Source organism: Electrona antarctica, assembly GCF_951216825.1.
Source record: "Electrona antarctica genome assembly, chromosome: 21".
Lineage (NCBI taxonomy): Eukaryota > Metazoa > Chordata > Actinopteri > Myctophiformes > Myctophidae > Electrona > Electrona antarctica.
Window position 1 is genome coordinate 3,581,336 of NC_136802.1, and position 27,500 is coordinate 3,608,835.

Here is a 27,500-nt window from a genome sequence, read left to right on the forward strand (position 1 = left end):
TATTATTGACAAGAATATCCTTGGGTTTTTTTAATTTATTTTCATTTGGGCACTTTATAAGCCAGCCCTCTTCTCCAGCAGATACCCATAACAACTCCAGCTTTAACTTTTTTCCCTTCAGAAGAAATACTGATTGTTAGCCATGATGTTGTAATCAGAGTTTTGAGTGGTGCGTGCAGCCACTCCAAGGAACAGTGTCTGTCTGTCTGTCTGTCTGTCTGTCTGTCTGTCTGTCTGTCTGTCTGACCAACAGGTGACAAAGTGGCACTGTTGAGTTTCACACCTGGTGCATGCTGGGAAGCTGGGCGCGTTCCTGGGAGTCTAGATGTTCCGTGGACCCCACGGGGACCCCAAACTGTAGCACAGTACAGTACAGTACAGTACAGTACAGTACAGTACAGTACAGTACAGTACAGTACAGTACAGTACAGTACAGTACAGTACAGTACCTATACAAGTATAGTTGCACCACTCATTTCGCACAGGTGTGATTTTTGTATACAACTGAAGAACTAGCAAGGGGTCTAGTTTGAACTTTGACCTCATATAAATGACTGATGTAATTACAGGCTACGCCGCTACAGGCAGGGCTACGCTGCATCTAAAGAATTAAATATACAACAGGGTATATGACGTTGAATGAAAATGCATTTTTGACAAAACATAAATAGGAAAAGGTTGCCAAGCCAGTAGGTACATATTTAGACAAGGTTTTAAATAGGATTATTTTGTTTTGTTTTTTTTACGTTTGAAGCTCAGTGGAATTAATTGACCCCATGAACCTTATACTGAAGCCATCGGTGGGTCTTCGTATAGGCCTACAATAGTTCCCAGAGAACTACAGTTCGCAGAGAACTACAGTTCCCAGAGAACTACAGTACGGTTCCCAGAGAACTACAGTACAGTTCCCAGAGAACTACAGTCCCCAGAGAACTACATTTCCCAGAGAACTACAGTACAGTTCCCAGAGAACTACAGTTCCCAGAGAATCAAACAAAGATTTGAATGACCCCCCCCCCCCCCCAGCTCTTCTATAATGTTGTTTGTAGGTCTCGAGGCTGTTTGTTTGTTTTGTAAAAAATAAATTAAAATTAAAATTAAAAAGGAAACGAAAAGATTAAAATAAAAGAATAATACATTTCTTACCAGTTGACTTTATATGCTGTTGTTTTGTTGGTATAAATGTTCCGTTGTTAAGATAAAATGCATGTCGTACCTTGTTTTTGGAAGACGTGGCAGGATGTTAAAACTCACACAAAAAGATGTATAAAACGTGTCTCTATGTCCGACAATATTTATATTTATTTTAGAAAAAGGCAAACGTTTCCCTTGGATATGACTCCAAATGAAATAAATCCAATTACTTTACATTTTGATTCTCGATTCTTTTGGCTTGCTTTTAATTGTCGTTTGTTCTTTTCTTCCAGGGTTCTTGATGGTTAAAAACTAAATGAAAAACACAACCACATGAATAGATGAATACATTAAATTAACTCAAAGGCACTAATACATCTGTTATGCTGTGACACAGTAGTAACGTATAGCAGGGGTTCTCAACCCGTGGGTCGCGACCCCTCGAGGGGTCGCCAAATTATTTTGGGGGGTCCCCAAATTATTTTGGGGGGTCCCCAAATTATTTTTTTTTGCAACTGAATGGCTGTAAAGTGGAAATGAAGAATTTACATCTAGTACACATAGTACATGCATACACCTTCCCTAATGATGATGGTTTCAGTATTTATGTATGGTGTATTGTCTCTATTATTAAGGTTATTGTAGCAGTCCATTTATATTGGGGGTCGGGAGGGGGCGGGGCGGGGGTCCCGAGACGTTGCCAAAGCATTTGCGGGGGTCCCCGGCCAAAAAGGTTGAGAACCCCTGACGTATAGAACATGATATATGATAGAGATATGGTATATATTTTTGAATGCATATACATATATAAAATATAGCCTATATTTAAAAAAAGAAGTACAACACAGTAGCAAAATTAGCTAAACCAAAACATTGGCAATTATGGCGAGATCAATAGAAAATTGGCCAGCTGGTTTATCAGGCCTTTGTCAGTGTTAGAATAATATGGCCTGTGTGTCTGTTCGGTCTGACTGCTGCTGCTGCTGCTGCTGCGGATCCTACATCATTATTATTATCCTAAAGTATTACAGTGAGTGCAGATTATATATTATCTGAATCTGCAGCCAGTATATCCCTGAACTCTTCCAGACTGTCCTTGAGTCGAGCGAGCCTTTCCCTTGACGCGAGTCCATTCTAGGCTTGCAATAACTGATATAAATATTTTTGGAAATCTCTATGGGAAAAATGAATGGGGTCTGAATCGATGGAACTAGAAAATGGCCGCCCTTGCGTCATTCGAAAGCCTATACGGGTTGTGCAAGGACGCAGTGATTGGCCAGTAGCCACTTTGAGTGGCCGTTTGGGGAAAACACTCTCGCCAGAACATTATTTGCTATTCTCTCTGGGTCGCAACTCCAACGGCCCAGAGTCGGCTCAATCGAACTTCACAACGTTCGACACGGCAAAACGCTGGCTTTAGCTCCGCTGAGTGGTGTCTCACGTGGTTGAAGTTTGGTTGAGACGGACACTATACTTTAGGCAGAGAGGCACCTCTGCATTGGCCACAGAAGCTGGGCGTGGTTATTATGCACAACCCATGTAGGCTTTGGAATGTCGCGCCCTTGCATGAAAAAAAGTTTGATACCCACTGATATACTGTACAGTACACAAGAGGTAGGATGATACCAGACAGGAAGAGGAAGTCATATGAACAGGAAGCTGTGCACCGTGGGACAGGAAGAGGAAGTCATATGTGAACAGGAAGCTGTGCACCGTGGATCAGGAAGAGGAAGTCATATGAACAGGAAGCTGTGCACCGTGGGACAGGAAGAGGAAGTCATATGTGAACAGGAAGCTGTGCACCGTGGGACAGGAAGAGGAAGTCATATGAACAGGAAGCTGTGCACCGTGGGACAGGAAGAGGAAGTCATATGTGAACAGGAAGCTGTGCACCGTGGGACAGGAACAGGAAGTCATATGAACAGGAAGCTGTGCACCGTGGGACAGGAACAGGAGTCCAGTCTCCCGACGCGTCGCCACACCCCCCTGCACCGAGGGTTCCCTATGGCCTGCCACTGGAGAGACCGCCTCCTGGGGGAACCAATGAGAGAAGAGGGAGTTCACCCATTAGCCAATTAAAACCGCGGGAAAGCATATCTGCCATGTTTTATTTTACATATATACATTTTCTGGCTCAAACAAGTGCTTTGATTTGCCTGTGGACTGTGAGGTAAGGGTCCACAAAATGACATAAGGATTTGTTTGGTTAGCTCAACCGTCTGGGTACCTAGGCTGCTGAGCCAGGCTGACGGCGTGCCACGGGTTCGACTCCCGATCCCGACGGCCTTTGCCACGAGTGGTGCAAACCACTCCAACAACTGGCTTTGTTAGTACCCGTGTGTGTGTGTGTTCGTGTACCTGTCCCTCAAAAGAATGAGCATGGTTACTATGGTCACTGACATTACGTCAGACCACAGCTGATCAGGCTATATAAGACCTTGCACCACTCAGTTCACACGGGTGTGATTTTCTTTTTTATATTTGCCTCGTGTAGTGAAGTTTATAGTTTTATACTATGAAGTAATGGAAATACCCAAAGGATTTACGTAAATCTACCTTCAAATAGTACTTGAGCAAATGTACTTACTTTTCTACCAGTGGTTCATATTCAGCTGACATTGTACAATAGGCTATCGCTGCCATCTAGTGGCACAGACTGTAACTACACTAAAGATCACATGAAGCTAAATGTATGAGCATTTAAAGGACCACTATACCACTTTTCAACTTCTTCATATAATTGGTCCTCACTAATAATCATGATAAAATGCAACACATTTTTTCTACTCGGTCTGTGTCTCATAGGAGGGCTGTGGGCAGTTCAGAAACCTGTCCACCAGTGACATCATCGATGGGGGATCCAAGCTAATAGAAACTATTTCTGAAAAGTTGCAATGCGAGAATGGAAGCCATCGTTCTCACGATCATAAAAATCTGAATATAGATTTTTTTTAAATCTGCCTAGCGATGATGTCCCCGGTTGACGGGTTTCTTAACTGCCAACAGCCCTCCTATATGAGACAATGTAGAGGTATTTTATCATGAACATTAGTGAAGACCAATTATATGAAGATAGGTTGAAAAGTGGTGAAGTGGTCCTTTAATGACCGATCAACATCCACAAAAGAGGTAAGTCTCTAACATTTGATTTTAACATCCATTTGTCATTGTTTTTTTTCTTTTTGTTTGTTTTAGATTTTAGCTTATAGATGGATCGTATATATCCTCTAAATCCGTATACAACGCTGGTCAATGGAGTGTCCGCCGCGCCAAACGCAAATGACCATCACTCTACTAGGAGACGCCAGGCCGGCCCACCTCTCATTATCGACTGCTTGGACATGCATGTCGACTAAAATAACATAGGATTCAAATGGGGGAGGGGGAAAAGGACAGCCCAATTCCAATTAAGGCTATAGACTCTAATACGGATTCAATTGCACTAAGAAATGGGCTGAAAGTTAATATTAGATTGTATAAGCGAAGCCAATGTGATATTGATGTTGAATATTGATTTCCATTTGCCCTAAATCAGCACAAAGTTCAATTTGCCAGTCCGACGGCTTCGGTGCAGCTGGGCGGACGCTGGGCGGACGATGGCCGCTGGCCGCACTCGTCTCATATTCATCTCACTTATCACTGTGATCATTTTAAAGACACAGTCGCAGAGAGCAATGTTTTTTAACAGGGGTTTTACAACTGATTGTGAAACAGGGACGACCACCCTCTGACTATAAGAATCAACCTGGTGGGGAGGGGACCACTGTGGTGTCCGGTGGAGAGATATACGGTATGGGCTGAGACAGTGAGCAAATGTGGAACGCCCTACCAACAGTCATTAAGACATGTGGATTCCTTGACTCCTTCAAAACCGCTCTCAAAGAGCACCTGCCACCAACTGTATATTATCTTTTCCCTTTTTACCTCCTTTCATGATGATTTCCTGCAGTTTTTTGTTATATAGAAGTGTTTATTTGTACATCTCTAAATGTTCTGATGAATTGAAAATGGTCGACCCTATCGTAAACAACATTGTAATGCTTTATGGTGTCGTCCACAGTTAACAGTTTTTGTATTGAGTTGTGCTTGTACCCATTCTGCAAACTGTTAATAAATACTTCAATCAATCAATTCCCCACCGGACTGATGCATGCAGGGCGCCGCAAAGATGAAGACTGATGCATGCAGGGCGCCGCAAAGACGGACTGATGCATGCAGGGCGCCGCAAAGACGAAGACTGATGCATGCAGGGCGCCGCAAAGACGGACTGATGCATGCAGGGCGCCGCAAAGACGGACTGATGCATGCAGGGCGCCGCAAAGACGGACTGATGCATGCAGGGCGCCGCAAAGACTGATGCATGCAGGGCGCCGCAAAGACAGACTGATGCATGCAGGGCGCCGCAAAGACAGACTGATGCATGCAGGGCGCCGCAAAGACTGATGCACGCAGGGCGCTGCAAAGACGGACTGATGCATGCAGGGCGCCGCAAATACGGACTGATGCATGCAGGGCGCCGCAAAGACTGATGCATGCAGGGCGCCGCAAAGACAGACTGATGCATGCAGGGCGCTGCAAAGACAGACTGATGCATGCAGGGCGCTGCAAAGACGGACTGATGCATGCAGGGCGCCGCAAAGACGGACTGATGCATGCAGGGCTCCACAAAGACGGACTGATGCATGCAGGGCGCCGCAAAGACGGACTGATGCATGCAGGGCGCCGCAAAGACGGACTGATGCATGCAGGGCGCCGCAAAGACGAAGACTGATGCACGCAGGGCGCCGCAAAGACGGACTGATGCATGCAGGGCGCCGCAAAGACGAAGACTGATGCACGCAGGGCGCCGCAAAGATGGACTGATGCACGCAGGGCGCCGCAAAGACGGACTGATGCATGCAGGGCGCCGCAAAGACGAAGACTGATGCACGCAGGGCGCCGCAAAGATGGACTGATGCACGCAGGGCGCCGCAAAGACGGACTGATGCACGCAGGGCGCCGCAAAGACGGACTGATGCATGCAGGGCGCTGCAAAGACGGACTGATGCACGCAGGGCGCCGCAAAGACGGACTGATGCATGCAGGGCGCCGCAAAGACGGACTGATGCATGCAGGGCGCCGCAAAGACGGACTGATGCATGCAGGGCGCCGCAAAGACGAAGACTGATGCACGCAGGGCGCCGCAAAGACGGAGACTGATGCATGCAGGGCGCCGCAAAGACGGACTGATGCACGCAGGGCGCCGCAAAGACGGACTGATGCATGCAGGGCGCCGCAAAGACGGACTGATGCACGCAGGGCGCCGCAAAGACGGACGGATGCACGCAGGGCGCCGCAAAGACCGTATTGTCCCGAAGGACGAGCCCCATTCTTCAAGACTCATTTGTGGAAAAAGAACATTGAATGTCAATGTATAGTCCCTGATTATAATACGACCCTGTGTCTTATATTCAGACCAATAAGGTAACGCCTTGATCATCCTACAGCGTCACACAAAAGCATCCAAAATAGCAGATCTACAAGCTCAAAGCGATGCGCAACAGAGATAGTGCTGCACTGTTGCCTGCTAATGAGAGAGAGAGAGAGAGGGGGGGGGGGTGGGGGGGATTTGCACCACTCAGTTCACACGGGAGTGATTTTACATCTGAATCCTGAAAAGTAATAGTTTTGGACATATGAGGTTTCCACCAGACAGAGACGATTATATATATATATATATATATATATATATATATAACGTATGTAAAAAAAGACCTTGGAATAAATCTTGATCAGCTATTCTCAGCATGCAACCATGTGTAAAATCATGCATTACGACGCCATCAATCAATCTGCTATTTTCAGAGCACAGTAACGCCTCGGTTCTACTGGATCTCTTCTCCGCTATAGTTCTCTTTTTGGCTTGGTTCTACTGGATCTCTTCTCCGCTATAGTTCTCTTTTTGGCTTGGTTTTTATGTCGTTTTCAGCAGTGGGAAAAAAGGTAGTCGACACATATTAACACGGCTTGTTTGATCCATAAAAATGCGTCCCGCCGTCCCCGATCACTTGTATAACCCGTTCAGGGCGGGAGACCCCTATTGGTGTTTTAAGCATTATGTCGTACTTTAGCTGTTGAAAAACAGCAGATCTACAAGCTCGTAGCGCGGCACCGAGTGCCGCACTACGAGCTTGTAGATCTGCTATTTTTGAAAATCGTGAAAACGTGGCGCAAATCTGGAATATATATTCTTTCAGAGCGAACGCTTTAAACTCAAATGTTTGCTTCTGGGGGGGGGGGGGGGGGGTGTCTCTGGAATAACACATTTTCAGATGGGGGTCGGTGGCCAAATACATAATGGCTAATTCTAGCGATCCTTGACATGAAATAGTTTGAGAACCACTGACATAGAAACATAGGTTTTTCAGAAAACTGTCATGATTTAGAAGACATTTTGTAGAATCAAGTTCAGGTCTAAAATAAAGGGACAAACACACCCTCCTGGGGGCCTATAGAATAAGTAAATCATCAGTCTTACCTGTGGTCCTCGTCCTGGTCCGGCTCCCCGTCTCCAGAGCAGTGTGTGTGGCCGGCAGCGAGCGCCGGCGCCTGGCACTCCACACACACGTGGTGGCCCTCCCTCAGATACTGCATCCACTGGGTGTGAGGGCCCAGGCTCCACTGGCAGCCTTCTGTCAGGGAGAGCAGCTGGAACTGAACACAGTACCTGTGGTACAGAGACAGTCTTCTGTCAGGGAGAGCAGCTGGAACTGAACACAGTACCTATGGTACAGAGACAGCCTTCTGTCAGGGAGAGCAGCTGGAACTGAACACAGTACCTATGTTACAGAGACAGCCTTCTGTCAGGGAGAGCAGCTGGAACTGAACACAGTACCTATGGTACAGAGACAGCCTTCTGTCAGGGAGAGCAGCTGGAACTGAACACAGTACCTGTGGTACAGAGACAGCCTTCTGTCAGGGAGAGCAGCTGGAACTGAACACAGTACCTATGTTACAGAGACAGCCTTCTGTCAGGGAGAGCAGCTGGAACTGAACACAGTACCTATGGTACAGAGACAGCCTTCTGTCAGGGAGAGCAACTGGAACTGAACACAGTACCTATGTTACAGAGACAGCCTTCTGTCAGGGAGAGCAGCTGGAACTGAACACAGTACCTATGTTACAGAGACAGCCTTCTGTCAGGGAGAGCAGCTGGAACTGAACACAGTACCTATGTTACAGAGACAGCCTTCTGTCAGGGAGAGCAGCTGGAACTGAACACAGTACCTATGTTACAGAGACAGCCTTCTGTCAGGGAGAGCAGCTGGAACTGAACACAGTACCTATGGTACAGAGACAGCCTTCTGTCAGGGAGAGCAGCTGGAACTGAACACAGTACCTGTGGTACAGAGACAGCCTTCTGTCAGGGAGAGCAGCTGGAACTGAACACAGTACCTATGTTACAGAGACAGCCTTCTGTCAGGGAGAGCAGCTGGAACTGAACACAGTACCTATGGTACAGAGACAGCCTTCTGTCAGGGAGAGCAGCTGGAACTGAACACAGTACCTATGTTACAGAGACAGCCTTCTGTCAGGGAGAGCAGCTGGAACTGAACACAGTACCTATGGTACAGAGACAGCCTTCTGTCAGGGAGAGCAGCTGGAACTGAACACAGTACCTATGTTACAGAGACAGCCTTCTGTCAGGGAGAGCAGCTGGAACTGAACACAGTACCTATGGTACAGAGACAGCCTTCTGTCAGGGAGAGCAGCTGGAACTGAACACAGTACCTATGGTACAGAGACAGCCTTCTGTCAGGGAGAGCAGCTGGAACTGAACACAGTACCTATGGTACAGAGACAGCCTTCTGTCAGGGAGAGCTGCTGGAACTGAACACAGTACCTATGTTACAGAGACAGCCTTCTGTCAGGGAGAGCAGCTGGAACTGAACACAGTACCTATGGTACAGAGACAGCCTTCTGTCAGGGAGAGCAGCTGGAACTGAACACAGTACCTATGGTACAGAGACAGCCTTCTGTCAGGGAGAGCTGCTGGAACTGAACACAGTACCTATGGTACAGAGACAGCCTTCTGTCAGGGAGAGCTGCTGGAACTGAACACAGTACCTATGGTACAGAGACAGCCTTCTGTCAGGGAGAGCAGCTGGAACTGAACACAGTACCTATGGTACAGAGACAGCCTTCTGTCAGGGAGAGCAGCTGGAACTGAACACAGTACCTATGGTACAGAGACAGCCTTCTGTCAGGGAGAGCTGCTGGAACTGAACACAGTACCTGTGGTACAGAGACAGCCTTCTGTCAGGGAGAGCAGCTGGAACTGAACACAGTACCTGTGGTACAGAGACAGCCTTCTGTCAGGGAGAGCAGCTGGAACTGAACACAGTACCTATGGTACAGAGACAGCCTTCTGTCAGGGAGAGCAGCTGGAACTGAACACAGTACCTATGGTACAGAGACAGCCTTCTGTCAGGGAGAGCAGCTGGAACTGAACACAGTACCTATGGTACAGAGACAGCCTTCTGTCAGGGAGAGCTGCTGGAACTGAACACAGTACCTATGGTACAGAGACAGCCTTCTGTCAGGGAGAGCAGCTGGAACTGAACACAGTACCTGTGGTACAGAGACAGCCTTCTGTCAGGGAGAGCAGCTGGAACTGAACACAGTACCTATGGTACAGAGACAGCCTTCTGTCAGGGAGAGCAGCTGGAACTGAACACAGTACATATGCTACACAGACACTAGTGTTAAAGGAGAATTCCATACTAAAAGGCTTTCTTACCTTTCTTTGTAGTCGTTACGTCCCCACCAAAGAGGTCCAGGTGTTATTTTGTGCAAAAGCTCCTTATTGGCTATTTCCCCTACCATAAGCCCTAAATCAATTGCATTGAATGGGGCTGTGGGGTGTTGTGCTAATTCGCTTATTTCCATCGCTCAAACATTTTTTTTTTTGTATATATCCTCTCTTCATAATGTAAATAATATCCCAAGCGGCACACTTTACTACTTATTTCGATGGAAATAAGTGAATTAGCACAACACCCCATAGCCCCATTCAATTCCCATTCAATTCAATGCAATTCATTGAGGGCTTATGGTAGGGGAAATAGCCAATAAGGAGCTTTTGCACAAAAAACACGTGGACCTCTTTGGTGGGGACGTAACGACTACAAAAAACACCTGGACCTCTTTGGTGGGGACGTAACGACTACAAAAAAAAACCTGGACCTCTTTGGTGGGGACGTAACGACTACAAATAACACCTGGACCTCTTCGTGGGGACGTAACGACTACAAATCACACCTGGACCTCTTTGGTGGGGACGTAACGACTACAAATAACGGTAACCCTTCATTTTACGGTACGGTAATTACCAGGTAACTACCAGGTAATTACCTGGTAATAATAGGTAAGTACCTGGTATTATCTGGTAACAACCAGGTAGTAGTTATAAGTATTTACCCATTAATTACCTGGTAATTACATGGTAACTTCCAGATGCATTACTCATTAATTACGATGTAATTACCAAGTATTACCCAGTATGTATAACTATTTACTGTATAATCTCCAGGTAATTATATGGAACTTACCATGGTAAATGACACACTGGTTGCCAGGTAATTACCAAGTATGTTCCTGACAATTACCAGGTATTTATACATTTTTACTATGTAATTACCAGCTAACTACCCGGTATTTCTAAGTATTTACTCTGCAACCAGGCACGATACCCTGGTTGCAGGTACTATAGGTATACCAAGTATTTTCAACAACTACCAGGTATTTACTCTGCTACCAGGCAAATTACCCAGTAGGTACTAGGTCATTACCAAGTATTTTCCTGACAACTACCAGGTAATAACATGGTAACTGTATTCACTGTGTTTACATGGGTACTACCCATGAAACACATGGGTAGTAGCCTACCAGGAAATTACCAGTTGTTACTAGGTAATTTCCTGACAACTACCATGTAATTACCTGATAGGTACCCAGTAAGGAAGGAGGAACTGTACTGTAAAAGGAAGCGTGCTCTATTTCCCTGATATTACCATGTACCTACCTGGCAATTGTAGATTATAATCACTGGTAATTTCCCGGTAGGCTACCCATGCCTTTACATGGGTAGTACCCATGTAAACACAGTGATTACAGTTACCATGTAATTACCTGGTAGTTGTCAGGAAAATTACCAGTTGTTACTAGGCAATTCCCTGACAACTACCATGTAATTACCTGATAGGTATCCAGTAAGAAAGGAGGAACTGTACTGTGAAAGGAAGTGTGCTCTATTTCCATGATATTACCATGTACCTACCTGGTAATTGTAGATTATAAATTATAATCTATAATTTATAATCCTCCCCATTACCCATCAGGGTGTATTTTGAACTTTGAATTTTGAACTGGCAAAAACTGTTAATTACCAGGTATTTACTGTATAAATGAACAGGTAAAACCAAGCAAGTTACCGTGTAAGAAAGGTGGAATTGTACTGTGAAAGGAAGCGTGGTTTGTTACAGTGAAAGTACAGGGTAATATTATGGAAACAAACCACGCTTCCTTTCACAGTACAGTTCCACCTTTCTTACATGGTAACTTGCTTGGTTTTACCTGTTCATTTACACAGTAAATACTTGGTAATTAACAGTTATTGCCAGTTCAAAATTCAAAGTTCAAAGTTCAAAGTTCAAAATACACCCTGATGGGTAATGGGGAGGATTATAATCTACAATTACCAGGTAGGTACATGGTAATATCATGGAAATAGAGCACACTTCCTTTCACAGTACAGTTCCTCCTTTCTTACTGGGTACCTATCAGGTAATTACATGGTAGTTGTCAGGAAATTACCTAGTAACAACTGGTCATTTTCCTGACAACTACCAGGTAATTACATGGTAACTGTAATCACTGTGTTTACATGGGTACTACCCATGCAAACGCATGGGTAGCCTACCAGGAAATGACCAGTTGTTACTAGGTAATTTCCTGACAACTACCATGTAATTACCTGATAGGTATCCAGTAAGAAAGGAGGAACTGTACTGTGAAAGGAAGTGTGCTCTATTTCCATGATATTACCAGGTACCTACCTGGTTATAATCCTCCCCATTACCCATCAGGGTGTATTTTGAACTTTGAACTTTGAACTTTGAATTTTGAACTGGCAATAACTGTTAATTACCAAGTATTTACTGTGTAAATGAACAGGTAAAACCAAGCAAGTTACCATGTAAGAAAGGTGGAACTGTACTGTGAAAGGAAGCGTGGTTTGTTTCCATAATATTACCCTGTACTTTCACTGTAACAAACCACGCTTCCTTTCACAGTACAATTCCACCTTTCTTACACGGTAACTTGCTTGGTTTTACCTGTTAATTTACACAGTAAATACCTGGTAATTAACAGTTATTGCCAGTTCAAAATTCAAAGTTCAAAGTTCAAAATACACTCTGATGGGTAATGGGGAGGATTATAAATTATAGATTATAATTTATAATCTACAATTACCAGGTAGGTACATGGTAATATCATGGAAATAGAGCACACTTCCTTTCACAGTACAGTTCCTCCTTTCTTACTGGGTACCTATCAGGTAATTACATGGTAGTTGTCAGGAAATTACCTAGTAACAACTGGTCATTTTCCTGACAACTACCAGGTAATTACATGGTAACTGTAATCACTGTGTTTACATGGGTACTACCCATGCAAACGCATGGGTAGCCTACCAGGAAATGACCAGTTGTTACTAGGTAATTTCCTGACAACTACCATGTAATTACCTGATAGGTATCCAGTAAGAAAGGAGGAACTGTACTGTGAAAGGAAGTGTGCTCTATTTCCATGATATTACCAGGTACCTACCTGGTTATAATCCTCCCCATTACCCATCAGGGTGTATTTTGAACTTTGAACTTTGAACTTTGAATTTTGAACTGGCAATAACTGTTAATTACCAAGTATTTACTGTGTAAATTAACAGGTAAAACCAAGCAAGTTACCATGTAAGAAAGGTGGAACTGTACTGTGAAAGGAAGCGTGGTTTGTTTCCATAATATTACCCTGTACTTTCACTGTAACAAACCACGCTTCCTTTCACAGTACAATTCCACCTTTCTTACACGGTAACTTGCTTGGTTTTACCTGTTAATTTACACAGTAAATACCTGGTAATTAACAGTTATTGCCAGTTCAAAATTCAAAGTTCAAAGTTCAAAATACACTCTGATGGGTAATGGGGAGGATTATAAATTATAGATTATAATTTATAATCTACAATTACCAGGTAGGTACATGGTAATATCATGGAAATAGAGCACACTTCCTTTCACAGTACAGTTCCTCCTTTCTTACTGGATACCTATCAGGTAATTACATGGTAGTTGTCAGGGAATTACCTAGTAACAACTGGTAATTTTCCTGACAACTACCAGGTAATTACATGGTAACTGTAATCACTGTGTTTACATGGGTACTACCCGTGTAAACGCATGGGTAGCCTACCAGGAAATTACCAATGATTATAATCTACAATTGCCAGGTAGGTACATGGTAATATCATGGAAATAGAGCACGCTTCCTTTTACAGTGCAGTTCCTCCTTCCTTACTGGGTACCTATCAGGTAATTACATGGTAGTTGTCAGGAAATTACCTAGTAACAACTGGTAATTTCCTGGTAGGCTACTACCCTCGTGTTTCATGGGTAGTACCCATGTAAACACAGTGAATACAGTTACCATGTTATTACCTGGTAGTTGTCAGGAAAATACTTGGTAATGACCTAGTACCTACTGGGTAACTTGCCTGGTAGCAGAGTACATACCTGGTAGTTGTTGAAAATACTTGGTATACCTAGTACCTACATACCTATAGTACCTGCAACCAGGGTATCGTGCCTGGTTGCAGAGTAAATACTTATAAATACCGGGTAGTTAGCTGGTAATTACATAGTAAAAACGTATAAATACCTGGTAATTGTCAGGAACATACTTTGTAATTACCTGGCAACCAGTGTGTCATTTACCATGGTAAGTTCCATATAATTACCAAGAGATTATACAGTAAATAGTTATACATACTGGGTAATACTTGGTAATTACATAGTAATTACTGAGTAATGTATCTGGAAGTTACCATGTAATTACCAGGTAATTAATGGGTAAATACTTATAACTACTACCTGTTTGTTACCAGGTAATACCAGGTACTTACCTATTATTACCAGGTAATTACCTGGTAGTTACCTGGTAATTACCGTACCGTAAAATGAAGGGTTACCCAAATAACACCTGGACCTCTTTGGTGGGGACGTAACGACTACAAAAAACACCTGGACCTCTTTGGTGGGGACGTAACGACTACAAATAACACCTGGACCTCTTTGGTGGGGACGTAACAACTACAAATAACACCTGGACCTCTTTGGTGGGGACGTAACAACTACAAATAACACCTGGACCTCTTTGGTGGGGACGTAACAACTACAAACAACACCTGGACCTCTTTGGTGGGGACGTAACAACTACAAATAACACCTGGACCGCTTTGGTGGGGACGTAACAACTACAAATAACACCTGGACCGCTTTGGTGGGGACGTAACAACTACAAATAACACCTGGACCTCTTAGGTGGGGACGTAACGACTACAAATAACACCTGGACCTCTTTGGTGGGGACGTAACAACTACAAATAACACCTGGACCTCTTTGGTGGGGACGTAACGACTACAAATAACACCTGGACCTCTTTGGTGGGGACGTAACAACTACAAATAACACCTTGACCTCTTTGGTGGGGACGTAACAACTACAAATAACACCTGGACCTCTTTGGTGGGGACGTAACAACTACAAATAACACCTGGACCTCTTTGGTGGGGACGTAACAACTACAAATAACTGGCTGTTTGGTTTGGTTACTTTGTTACTGTCCCATTCCTTGGGGCTATGTTGGGGGTTGACTATTGGTTACTTTGTTACTGTCCCATTCCTTGGGGCTATGTTGGGGGGTTGGCTGTTGTGGGAGTGAAACTATAAAGGCTGTGACCCTATGCAGCTCTTTGAGTCAGACTGGGGTTTCCATTACGTGACCCTATGCAGCTCTTTGAGTCAGACTGGGGTTTCCATTACGTGACCCTATGCAGCTCTTTGAGTCAGACTGGGGTTTCCATTACGTGACCCTATGCAGCTCTTTGAGTCAGACTGGGGTTTCCATTACGTGACCCTATGCAGCTCTTTGAGTCAGACTGGGGTTTCCACTACGTGACCCTATGCAGCTCTTTGAGTCAGACTGGGGTTTCCATTACGTGACCCTATGTAGCTCTTTGAGTCAGACTGGGGTTTCCATTACGTGACCCTATGCAGCTCTTTGAGTCAGACTGGGGTTTCCATTACGTGACCCTATGCAGCTCTTTGAGTCAGACTGGGGTTTCCATTACGTGACCCTATGCAGCTCTTTGAGTCAGACTGGGGTTTCCATTACGTGAATGACATGTAAGTTCTTGACTCCTTACTCGAGTAAAATCCTAGTACTACCAAACTCTGAATCCTTGTGTTGCCTCATTATTATGTCTTTCTGAGCATGTGTCCTACAGACTGCCTTAACAAATATACACTCAAAGATTTGTGCCACGTTTTCACAATGTTTCTAAAATAGCAGATCTACAAGCTCATAGCGCGGCACTCGGTCAGGTCTCAATGGGTAAAGCTTGTATATAGATCTGCTATTTTTTCAATAGCTAAAGTACAACATAATGCATTAAACACCAAAAGGGGTTCCCGTCCTGAATGGGTTAATCCAGTGGGTGTGAGGGCAATTGACCTTTTTTAATTTTGGAAAATAATATTGTGTGAACCGTCTCTTAACAAGTGTAATTTTGTTCACCCGGACAGCATGATTGGGAGGTATCAATAAACAACACTTTTAGACCGACATGTTTGTGCCAGCATGGATGATTACATTTATTTATTGATCACCTCTTGTCTCGATTGTTTAAACATGACGTCATGGACCGCTATGCTCCATAACAGGCTTGATAAGCCCAAGGCTTATTGATACCGGGAACTCGATAAGCCCAAAGCTTATTGATACCGGGTACTCAATAAGCTTGTTAGCGGGTTTTTTCGGTATATCGGGTTTCGAGCTCCATCAGTTATTACCCTATGACGTCATCGCTGTCAGGGATGTCCCTCTTCTTCCGGGCGTTGCCATAGCCACCGGTGGTGATGAGAGCCGGGACTGCAAGAACATGACAGAGGATGAGAGGTCACATGTTATGTGTTGTAGTGACAGAGGATGAGAGGTCACATGTTATGTGTTGTGGTGACAGAGGATGAGAGGTCACATGTTATGTGTTGTGGTGACAGAGGATGAGAGGTCACATGTTATGTGTTGGAGTGACAGAGGATGAGAGGTCACATGTTATGTGTTGGAGTGACAGAGGATGAGAGGTCACATGTTATGTGTTGTAGTGACAGAGGATGAGAGGTCACATGTTATGTGTTGTAGTGACAGAGGATGAGAGGTCACATGTTATGTGTTATAGTGACAGAGGTTGAGAGGTCACATGTTATGTGTGTTATTGCGAACGCAGTGATTGCGAACGCAGTGAGCATTTACTATGAGACCCAGCAGATCACGTCTGTGTGTGTGTCTGTGTGTGTGTGTGTCTGTGTGTCACGCTGTAACACCACCCGCCCACCACCAGAGGGCGCAGCTGTATCACACACAAAAACACACACACACATGCACGCACGCACACACACACACACGCACGCACGCACGCACGCACGCACGCACGCACGCACACACACACACAAAAAACGTAACTTAAAAAAAAACTTAACTTAAAAAAAAACTTAACTTAAAATAAAAACGTAAAAAGGAAAAACGCACACACAAAAAACTTAACTTAAAAAAAAACTTAACTTAAAAAAAAAATTAACTTAAAATAAAAACGTAAAAAGGAAAAACGCACACACACAAAAAACTTAACTTAAAAAAAACTTAACTTAAAAAAAAAACTTAAAGGAAAAACGCACACCCACAAAAAACTTAACTTAAAAAAAAACTTAACTTAAAAAAAAACTTAAAGAAAAAACTTTTTAACAAAAAACCTAAAAAAGAAACACGCACGCACACATACACACACTAAAAAAATAACTTGAAAAAACATTTAATTTAAAAAAACTTAACTTAAAAAAAACCTTAAAAAGTACGTAATTTATTCTAATTGTTGTTATTGCAATTTACGAGCTGCGTTCGCTTCCCGCGTTTGCGCGTCTTACTTGTAGTGACAGAGGATGAGAGGTCACATGTTATGTGTTGTAGTGACAGAGGATGAGAGGTCACATGTTATGTGTTGTAGTGACAGAGGATGAGAGGTCACATGTTATGTGTTGTAGTGACAGAGGATGAGAGGTCACATGTTATGTGTTATAGTGACAGAGGATGAGAGGTCACATGTTGTGTGTGTTGTAGTGACAGAGGTTGAGAGGTCACATGTTATGTGTTGTAGTGACAGAGGTTGAGAGGTCACATGTTATGTGTTATAGTGACAGAGGATGAGAGGTCACATGTTATGTGTTATAGTGACAGAGGATGAGAGGTCACATGTTATGTGTTATAGTGACAGAGGATGAGAGGTCACATGTTATGTGTTGTAGTGACAGAGGATGAGAGGTCACATGTTATGTGTTGTAGTGACAGAGGATGAGAGGTCACATGTTATGTGTTATAGTGACAGAGGATGAGAGGTCACATGTTATGTGTTATAGTGACAGAGGATGAGAGGTCACATGTTATGTGTTATAGTGACAGAGGATGAGAGGTCACATGTTATGTGTTGTAGTGACAGAGGATGAGAGGTCACATGTTATGTGTTATAGTGACAGAGGATGAGAGGTCACATGTTATGTGTTGTAGTGACAGAGGATGAGAGGTCACATGGTATGTGTGTTATAGTGACAGAGGATGAGAGGTCACATGTTATGTGTTATAGTGACAGAGGATGAGAGGTCACATGTTATGTGTTATAGTGACAGAGGATGAGAGGTCACATGTTATGTGTTGTAGTGACAGAGGATGAGAGGTCACATGGTATGTGTTATAGTGACAGAGGATGAGAGGTCACATGGTATGTGTGTTATAGTGACAGAGGATGAGAGGTCACATGTTATGTGTGTTATAGTGACAGAGGATGAGAGGTCACATGTTATGTGTGTTGTAGTGACAGAGGATGAGAGGTCACATGTTATGTGTTGTAGTGACAGAGGTTGAGAGGTCACATGTTATGTGTTGTAGTGACAGAGGATGAGAGGTCACATGTTATGTGTTGTAGTGACAGAGGATGAGAGGTCACATGTTATGTGTTGTAGTGACAGAGGATGAGAGGTCACATGTTATGTGTTGTAGTGACAGAGGATGAGAGGTCACATGTTATGTGTTGTAGTGACAGAGGATGAGAGGTCACATGTTATGTGTGTTGGAGTGACAGAGGATGAGAGGTCACATGTTATGTGTTGTAGTGACAGAGGATGAGAGGTCACATGTTATGTGTGTTGTAGTGACAGAGGATGAGAGGTCACATGTTATGTGTTGTAGTGACAGAGGATGAGAGGTCACATGTTATGTGTTGTAGTGAAGAGGATGAGAGGTCACATGTTATGTGTTGTAGTGAAGAGGATGAGAGGTCACATGTTGTGTGTGTTGTAGTGACAGAGGATGAGAGGTCACATGTTATGTGTTGTAGTGACAGAGGATGAGAGGTCACATGTTATGTGTGTTGTAGTGACAGAGGATGAGGTCACATGTTATGTGTTGTAGTGACAGAGGATGAGAGGTCACATGTTATGTGTTGTAGTGACAGAGGATGAGAGGTCACATGTTATGTGTTGTAGTGACAGAGGATGAGAGGTCACATGTTATGTGTTGTAGTGACAGAGGATGAGAGGTCACATGTTATGTGTTGTAGTGACAGAGGATGAGAGGTCACATGTTATGTGTTGTAGTGACAGAGGATGAGAGGTCACATGTTGTGTGTTGTAGTGACAGAGGATGAGAGGTCACATGTTATGTGTTATAGTGACAGAGGATGAGGTCACATGTTATGTGTTGTAGTGACAGAGGATGAGAGGTCACATGTTGTGTGTTGTAGTGACAGAGGATGAGAGGTCACATGTTATGTGTTATAGTGACAGAGGATGAGGTCACATGTTATGTGTTGTAGTGACAGAGGATGAGAGGTCACATGTTATGTGTGTTGTAGTGACAGAGGATGAGAGGTCACATGTTATGTGTTGTAGTGACAGAGGATGAGAGGTCACATGTTATGTGTTGTAGTGACAGAGGATGAGAGGTCACATGTTATGTGTTGTAGTGACAGAGGATGAGAGGTCACATGTTATGTGTTGTAGTGACAGAGGATGAGAGGTCACATGTTATGTGTGTTGTAGTGACAGAGGATGAGAGGTCACATGTTATGTGTTATAGTGACAGAGGATGAGAGGTCACATGTTATGTGTGTTGTAGTGACAGAGGATGAGAGGTCACATGTTATGTGTTGTAGTGACAGAGGATGAGAGGTCACATGGTATGTGTTATAGTGACAGAGGATGAGAGGTCACATGTTATGTGTTGTAGTGACAGAGGATGAGAGGTCACATGTTATGTGTTGTAGTGACAGAGGATGAGAGGTCACATGTTGTGTGTGTTATAGTGACAGAGGATGAGAGGTCACATGTTATGTGTTGTAGTGACAGAGGATGAGAGGTCACATGTTATGTGTTGTAGTGACAGAGGATGAGAGGTCACATGTTATGTGTGTTGTAGTGACAGAGGATGAGAGGTCACATGTTATGTGTTGTAGTGACAGAGGATGAGAGGTCACATGTTATATGTTGTAGTGACAGAGGATGAGAGGTCACATGTTATGTGTGTTGGAGTGACAGAGGATGAGAGGTCACATGTTATGTGTGTTGGAGTGACAGAGGATGAGAGGTCACATGTTATGTGTGTTGGAGTGACAGAGGATGAGAGGTCACGTGTGGCCAAATTTGACTGAGGGACTGCCATTGGATTTTTTTGAATTTTCGTTTTTCTCATGTCATATGAAAGCAGAGAATCATAGCTTCAAATTGACATATTGGTTGTTCAGTTTGACCCACCAATTTCGGAGATATGGCTTACAGAGTAATGGCTTGCAGAGAAACAGCGAGTTGAGAAAGCAGGCTTTAAAACAGGCTTTAAAACAGGCTCTAACATCACACCTAGCTACATGTTTATTTCATATTTACATACACAAGTGTGTTATGTAATGTTGTGCCCCATGTGTTGTCATAGTGGAGACTAGTGGTGCCATTATAGGTCTTGCATTGTGAACAACAGCTGATCTAGCAACTGAGCAAGCTATATTTGCACTGTGGAACAGTATACATAGGTGATCACACTCTGGCATTGGACTGTGGAACAGTATACATAGGTGATCACACTCTGGCATTTTCTCCCACTTCCTTTTTTTTCTTCTTTTTAATATTTTTTATCCCACGATTTTGTAACCCATTTTCACCCCTGTGTCAATTATCTAATGTGATCCTGGGCTCTCTACACACCCTCCGCCAACCTAGTCCCCATATATGGGGACATGGGGAGAGCAACAGACTTGAACTCATGCTTCCTTCATGCCCAAGTTGCTCCTTTACACCTGACAGGGGGGAGTTTCCCTGGTTGGACGTAACACGTGGAAGGAACACGTTATTCCAACCAGTTCCTTTCCCCTCCATCAGACGCCCCGGCTGGCCAGGGGGAGGCAGTTTAGAGACCAGGATTACTGCATGTTTTTTGTGAGGGTACCTACCCTAGGGGACACGGGGAGAACATGTGAGGGTACCTATACCCTAGGGGACACGGGGAGAACATGTGAGGGTACCTACCCTAGGGGACACGGGGAGAACATCTGAGGGTACCTACCCTAGGGGACACGGGGAGAACATGTGAGGGTACCTAATCTAGGGGACACGGGGAAACATGTGAGGGTACCTACCCTAGGGGACACGGGGAGAACATGTGAGGGTACCTACCCTAGGGGACACGGGGAGAACATGTGAGGGTACCTACCCTAGGGGACACGGGGAGAACATGTGAGGGTACCTACCCTAGGGGACACGGGGAGAACATGTGAGGGTACCTACCCTAGGGGACACGGGGAGAACATGTGAGGGTACCTACCCTAGGGGACACAGGGAGAACATGTGAGGGTACCTACCCTAGGGGACACAGGGAGAACATGTGAGGGTACCTACCCTAGGGGACACAGGGAGAACATGTGAGGGTACCTACCCTAGGGGACACAGGGAGAACATGTGAGGGTACCTACCCTAGGGGACACGGGGAGAACATGTGAGGGTACCTACCCTAGGGGACACGGGGAGAACATGTGAGGGTACCTACCCTAGGGGACACGGGGAGAACATGTGAGGGTACCTACCCTAGGGGACACATGGAGAACATGTGAGGGTACCTACCCTAGGGGACACGGGGAGAACATGTGAGGGTACCTACCCTAGGGGACACGGGGAGAACATGTGAGGGTACCTACCCTAGGGGACACGGGGAGAACATGTGAGGGTACCTAATCTAGGGGACACGGGGAAACATGTGAGGGTACCTACCCTAGGGGACACGGGGAGAACATGTGAGGGTACCTACCCTAGGGGACACGGGGAGAACATGTGAGGGTACCTACCCTAGGGGACACGGGGAGAACATGTGAGGGTACCTACCCTAGGGGACACGGGGAGAACATGTGAGGGTACCTACCCTAGGGGACACGGGGAGAACATGTGAGGGTACCTACCCTAGGGGACACAGGGAGAACATGTGAGGGTACCTACCCTAGGGGACACAGGGAGAACATGTGAGGGTACCTACCCTAGGGGACACAGGGAGAACATGTGAGGGTACCTACCCTAGGGGACACGGGGAGAACATGTGAGGGTACCTACCCTAGGGGACATGGGGAGAACATGTGAGGGTACCTACCCTAGGGGACACGGGGAGAACATGTGAGGGTACCTACCCTAGGGGACACATGGAGAACATGTGAGGGTACCTACCCTAGGGGACACGGGGAGAACATGTGAGGGTACCTACCCTAGGGGACACGGGGAGAACATGTGAGGGTACCTACCCTAGGGGACACGGGGAGAACATGTGGGGGTATACCTACCCTAGGGGACACGGGGAGAACATGTGAGGGTACCTACCCTAGGGGACACGGGGAGAACATGTGAGGGTACCTACCCTAGGGGACACGGGGAGAACATGTGAGGGTACCTACCCTAGGGGACACGGGGAGAACATGCAAACTCCACACAGAAAGGCCCTTTCGCCAACCCCTCCCACTTCCTTTTAAAACTCTTCTGAGCTTTCTCTCTCCTTTATACCTGCTCTACCCTCGTTGCCCTTATTGCTTCTTGTTACGGCCGCAGGCCTATAGGTTGTGTATTGGTGCGCACAGTGTGCGCCCGGTTGCCTAACCCCTCCCTGCAGATCCGTCAGCGCAGCCATTGGTGGGGAGCGTTCCCGTCGCTCCACCGTTGGTCGCTCGCTCCGCATCCCACTGCTCCAACCGGCGTCTACACCTGAGTCCACCTGACGGCATAAAGGCGTCCTGAAGCCTTCATTCCCGGCCGCTGCCCGTCAGCTAATCTCCAGAGTGGAGTGAGCTAGAGGCAGTGCGCCCTCCGTGTAGAGAGAGAGAACTCACAGAGTAACGCCAGTTTGCAAGAGTTGCATTAATTAAGCTATTGAGTGAAACCCTGTCCGTTGCTACATCTAATGTTAAAGTGCATACCATTGTGTCATCATGATCAAGAGCAGGTATGGTAGTATTCATATAGTATTTCATGTTAGTTCACTTAGTTAGCTAAAGCAGGATCCTCACCAATGTACTTTTGTTTGAGTTAGGATAAGAATAGAGTAGTCAGTTAGGCTCTCTTGTTTTCATTGATAGTTAGTCAGATTCAGGAGGTGTTTTGGTTAGGGTTAAGAGTTATAGGATGTTTTGATCCGTTCTTTGATTTAGGACCTGCACAGCCCTGCTCGCACTGTAAATTGCACTTGTATAGCACTTATATTGTATTCCACTAACCTGTACGCCACACAGAGTAATAAAACAACTTTGGCATTTTACCACCTTGCCTTATTCCAACAATAACCGTCCTAGACTCGGTGAGTCGTTACACTTCTCTCTTATATTTAACATAAGTCTGGGCCAAATTGTCCACACACTAGAGTTCTGGTTCAGGTCTCAATGGGTAAATAAAGTGTGCAATCAATCAATCAATCAATCAATCAATCAATCAATCAATCAATCAATGCCATAGTGGGCCTCACCCAGGGCGTTGCTGCAGTGGTGCGGCTGCGCGCGGTACTCCACACAACCAGCCTGCTCCTCCAGGTGGGGGCAGGGCTTGCCCCCGTTGAGGGGCTCCTGTCGGACCGCCCTGCTGCGCCGTCGCACCGCCGCCCTGCACGGCTCCGAGCAGCCGGACCACTGCGTCCACTCACTGACCGCACAGGACACCGCTGGAGAGGACACAGGACATAAATGGTAAATGGTGCATTTATATAGCGCCTTTATCCAAGGCGCTTTACATAGATTGTGCATTACATTCACCCATTCACACACACATTCATACACCGATGGCAGCGGAAACCATGCAAGGCACCAACTAGCACATCGGGAACAATTAGGGGTTCAGTGTCTTGCTCAAGGACACTTCGACAGTAACTCTGGGGGAGCCCGGGTTTGAACCAGGCACTCTACCCCTGAGCCACCGCCGACATATCACTCACTGACCGCACAGGACACCGCTGGAGAGGACACAGGACATATCACTGAGCGCACAGGACACCGCTCAGGACAGTCTGGCTCCCCGTAGCCCCACGTCTTTCAGTCTGGCTCCCCGTAGCCCTACGTCTCTCAGTCTGGCTCCCCGTAGCCCTATACGTCTTTCAGTCTGGCTCCCCGTAGCCCTACGTCTCTCAGTCTGGCTCCCCGTAGCCCTACGTCTCTCAGTCTGGCTCCCCGTAGCCCTACGTCTCTCAGTCTGGCTCCCCGTAGCCCCACGTCTCTCAGTCTGGCTCCCCGTAGCCCTACGTCTCTCAGTCTGGCTCCCCGTAGCCCCACGTCTCTCAGTCTGGCTCCATGTAGCTCCACGTCTCTCAGTCTGGCTCCCCGTAGCCCTATACGTCTCTCAGTCTGGCTCCCCGTAGCCCCACGTCTCTCAGTCTGGCTCCATGTAGCTCCACGTCTCTCAGTCTGGCTCCCCGTAGCCCTACGTCTCTCAGTCTGGCTCCCCGTAGCCCCACGTCTCTCAGTCTGGCTCCCCGTAGCCCCACGTCTCTCAGTCTGGCTCCCCGTAGCCCCACGTCTCAGTCTGGCTCCCCGTAGCCCGCCTACGTCTTTCAGTCTGGCTCCCCGTAGCCCTACGTCTTTCAGTCTGGCTCCCCGTAGCCCCACGTCTTTCAGTCTGGCTCCCCGTAGCCCCACGTCTCAGTCTGGCTCCCCGTAGCCCGCCTACGTCTTTCAGTCTGGCTCCCCGTAGCCCTACGTCTTTCAGTCTGGCTCCCCGTAGCCCTACGTCTTTCATTCTGGCTCCATGTAGCCCCACGTCATTCAGTCTGGCTCCCCGTAGCCCTACGTCTTTCAGTCTGGCTCCCCGTAGCCCTACGTCTTTCAGTCTGGCTCCCCGTAGCCCTACGTCTCTGTCTGGCTCCCCGTAGCCCTACGTCTCTGTCTGGCTCCCCGTAGCCCTACGTCTCTCAGTCTGGCTCCCCGTAGCCCTACGTCTTTCAGTCTGGCTCCCCGTAGCCCTACGTCTTTCATTCTGGCTCCATGTAGCCCCACGTCATTCAGTCTGGCTCCCCGTAGCCCTACGTCTCTGTCTGGCTCCCCGTAGCCCTACGTCTCTCAGTCTGGCTCCCCGTAGCCCTACGTCTTTCATTCTGGCTCCATGTAGCCCCCGTCATTCAGTCTGGCTCCCCGTAGCCCTACGTCTTTCATTCTGGCTCCATGTAGCCCCACGTCATTCAGTCTGGCTCCCCGTAGCCCCACGTCTCTGTCTGGCTCCCCGTAGCCCTACGTCTCTGTCTGGCTCCCCGTAGCCCCACGTCTTTCAGTCTGGCTCCCCGTAGCACTACGTCTTTCAGTCTGGCTCCCCGTAGCCCCACGTCATTCAGTCTGGCTCCCCGTAGCCCCACGTCTCTCAGTCTGGCTCCCCGTAGCCCTACGTCTCTCAGTCTGGCTCCCCGTAGCCCCACGTCTCAGTCTGGCTCCCTGTAGCTCCACGTCTCTCAGTCTGGCTCCCCGTAGCCCCACGTCTCTCAGTCTGGCTCCCCGTAGCCCTACGTCTCTCAGTCTGGCTCCCCGTAGCCCTACGTCTTTCAGTCTGGCTCCCCGTAGCCCTACGTCTCTCAGTCTGGCTCCCCGTAGCCCCACGTCTTTCAGTCTGGCTCCCCGTAGCCCCCGTCATTCAGTCTGGCTCCCCGTAGCCCCACGTCTCTCAGTCTGGCTCCCCGTAGCCCTACGTCTCTCAGTCTGGCTCCCCGTAGCCCTACGTCTCTCAGTCTGGCTCCCCGTAGCCCCACGTCTCTCAGTCTGGCTCCCCGTAGCCCTACGTCTCTCAGTCTGGCTCCCCGTAGCCCCACGTCTTTCAGTCTGGCTCCCCGTAGCCCTACGTCTCTCAGTCTGGCTCCCCGTAGCCCCACGTCTTTCAGTCTGGCTCCCCGTAGCCCCACGTCTCTCAGTCTGGCTCCCCGTAGCCCCACGTCTTTCAGTCTGGCTCCCCGTAGCCCTACGTCTCTCAGTCTGGCTCCCCGTAGCCCTACGTCTCTCAGTCTGGCTCCCCGTAGCCCCACGTCTTTTAGTCTGGCTCCCCGTAGCCCCACGTCTTTCAGTCTGGCTCCCCGTAGCCCCACGTCATTCAGTCTGGCTCCCCGTAGCCCCACGTCTCAGTCTGGCTCCCCGTAGCCCCACGTCTCAGTCTGGCTCCCCGTAGCCCTACGTCTCTGTCTGGCTCCCCGTAGCCCCACGTCTCAGTCTGGCTCCCCGTAGCCCTACGTCTCTGTCTGGCTCCCCGTAGCCCCACGTCTCAGTCTGGCTCCCCGTAGCCCCACGTCTCTCAGTCTGGCTCCCCGTAGCCCTACGTCTCTCAGTCTGGCTCCCCGTAGCCCCACGTCTTTCAGTCTGGCTCCCCGTAGCCCCACGTCTTTCAGTCTGGCTCCCCGTAGCCCTACGTCTCTCAGTCTGGCTCCCCGTAGCCCTACGTCTTTCAGTCTGGCTCCCCGTAGCCCCCGTCATTCAGTCTGGCTCCCCGTAGCCCCCGTCATTCAGTCTGGCTCCCCGTAGCCCCACGTCTTTACATTGAAAACATTGAAATACATTGAAAACAACATGACCAGCCCTAAAATCATGAACTATGAATTAGGGCCAGGTAAAAAATGAAGTGTTAAATAGCTCTATATATGATGAGTAATCATTGCTAGAGTGTGTGTTCAGTAACAGTGTTAAATAGCTCTATATTGTGACGGTAATCATTGCTATAGAGTGTGTGTTCAGTAACAGTGTTAAATAGCTCTATATTGTGACAGCAATCATTGCTACAGAGTGTGTGTTCAGTAACAGTGTTAAATAGCTTTATATTGCGACAGTAATCATTGCTATAGAGTGTGTGTTCAGTAACAGTGTTAAATAGCTCTATATTGTGACGGTAATCATTGCTATAGAGTGTGTGTTCAGTAACAGTGTTAAATAGCTCTATATTGTGACAGTAATCATTGCTACAGAGTGTGTTCAGTAACAGTGTTAAATAGCTCTATATTGTGACAGTAATCATTGCTACAGAGTGTGTTCATTAACAGTGTTAAATAGCTCTATATTGTGACAGTAATCATTGCTATAGAGTGTGTTCAGTAACAGTGTTAAATAGCTCTATATTGTGGCAGTAATCATTGCTATAGAGTGTGTGTGTTCAGTAACAGTGTTAAATAGCTCTATATTGTGACAGTAATCATTGCTATAGAGTGTGTTCAGTAACAGTGTTAAATAGCTCTATATTGTGACAGTAATCATTGCTATAGTGTGTGTGTTCAGTAACAGTGTTAAATAGCTCTATATTGTGACAGTAATCATTGCTACAGAGTGTGTGTTCAGTAACAGTGTTAAATAGCTCTATATTGTGACAGTAATCATTGCTATAGAGTGTGTGTTCAGTAACAGTGTTAAATAGCTCTATATTGTGACAGTAATCATTGCTATAGAGTGTGTGTTCAGTAACAGTGTTAAATAGCTCTATAT

The 27,500-nt window shown here is 46.5% G+C and overlaps 1 protein-coding gene across 1 annotated transcript in view; it reads right to left on the minus strand.

Annotated features, from left to right (window-relative positions):
- Positions 1-3,047: 3,047 nt before the first annotated feature.
- LOC306913805 (somatomedin-B and thrombospondin type-1 domain-containing protein) overlaps positions 3,048-27,500 on the minus strand; it is a gene marked incomplete at both ends in the record, with an annotated part of 25,306 nt that continues 853 nt past the window's right edge. Inside the window, 4 exons of the mRNA XM_079490618.1 lie at positions 3,048-3,165; positions 7,652-7,840; positions 16,303-16,381; positions 23,537-23,728. Coding sequence (XP_079346744.1) covers positions 3,048-3,165; positions 7,652-7,840; positions 16,303-16,381; positions 23,537-23,728 — 578 coding nt within the window. The remainder of the gene's footprint in view (positions 3,166-7,651; positions 7,841-16,302; positions 16,382-23,536; positions 23,729-27,500) is intronic.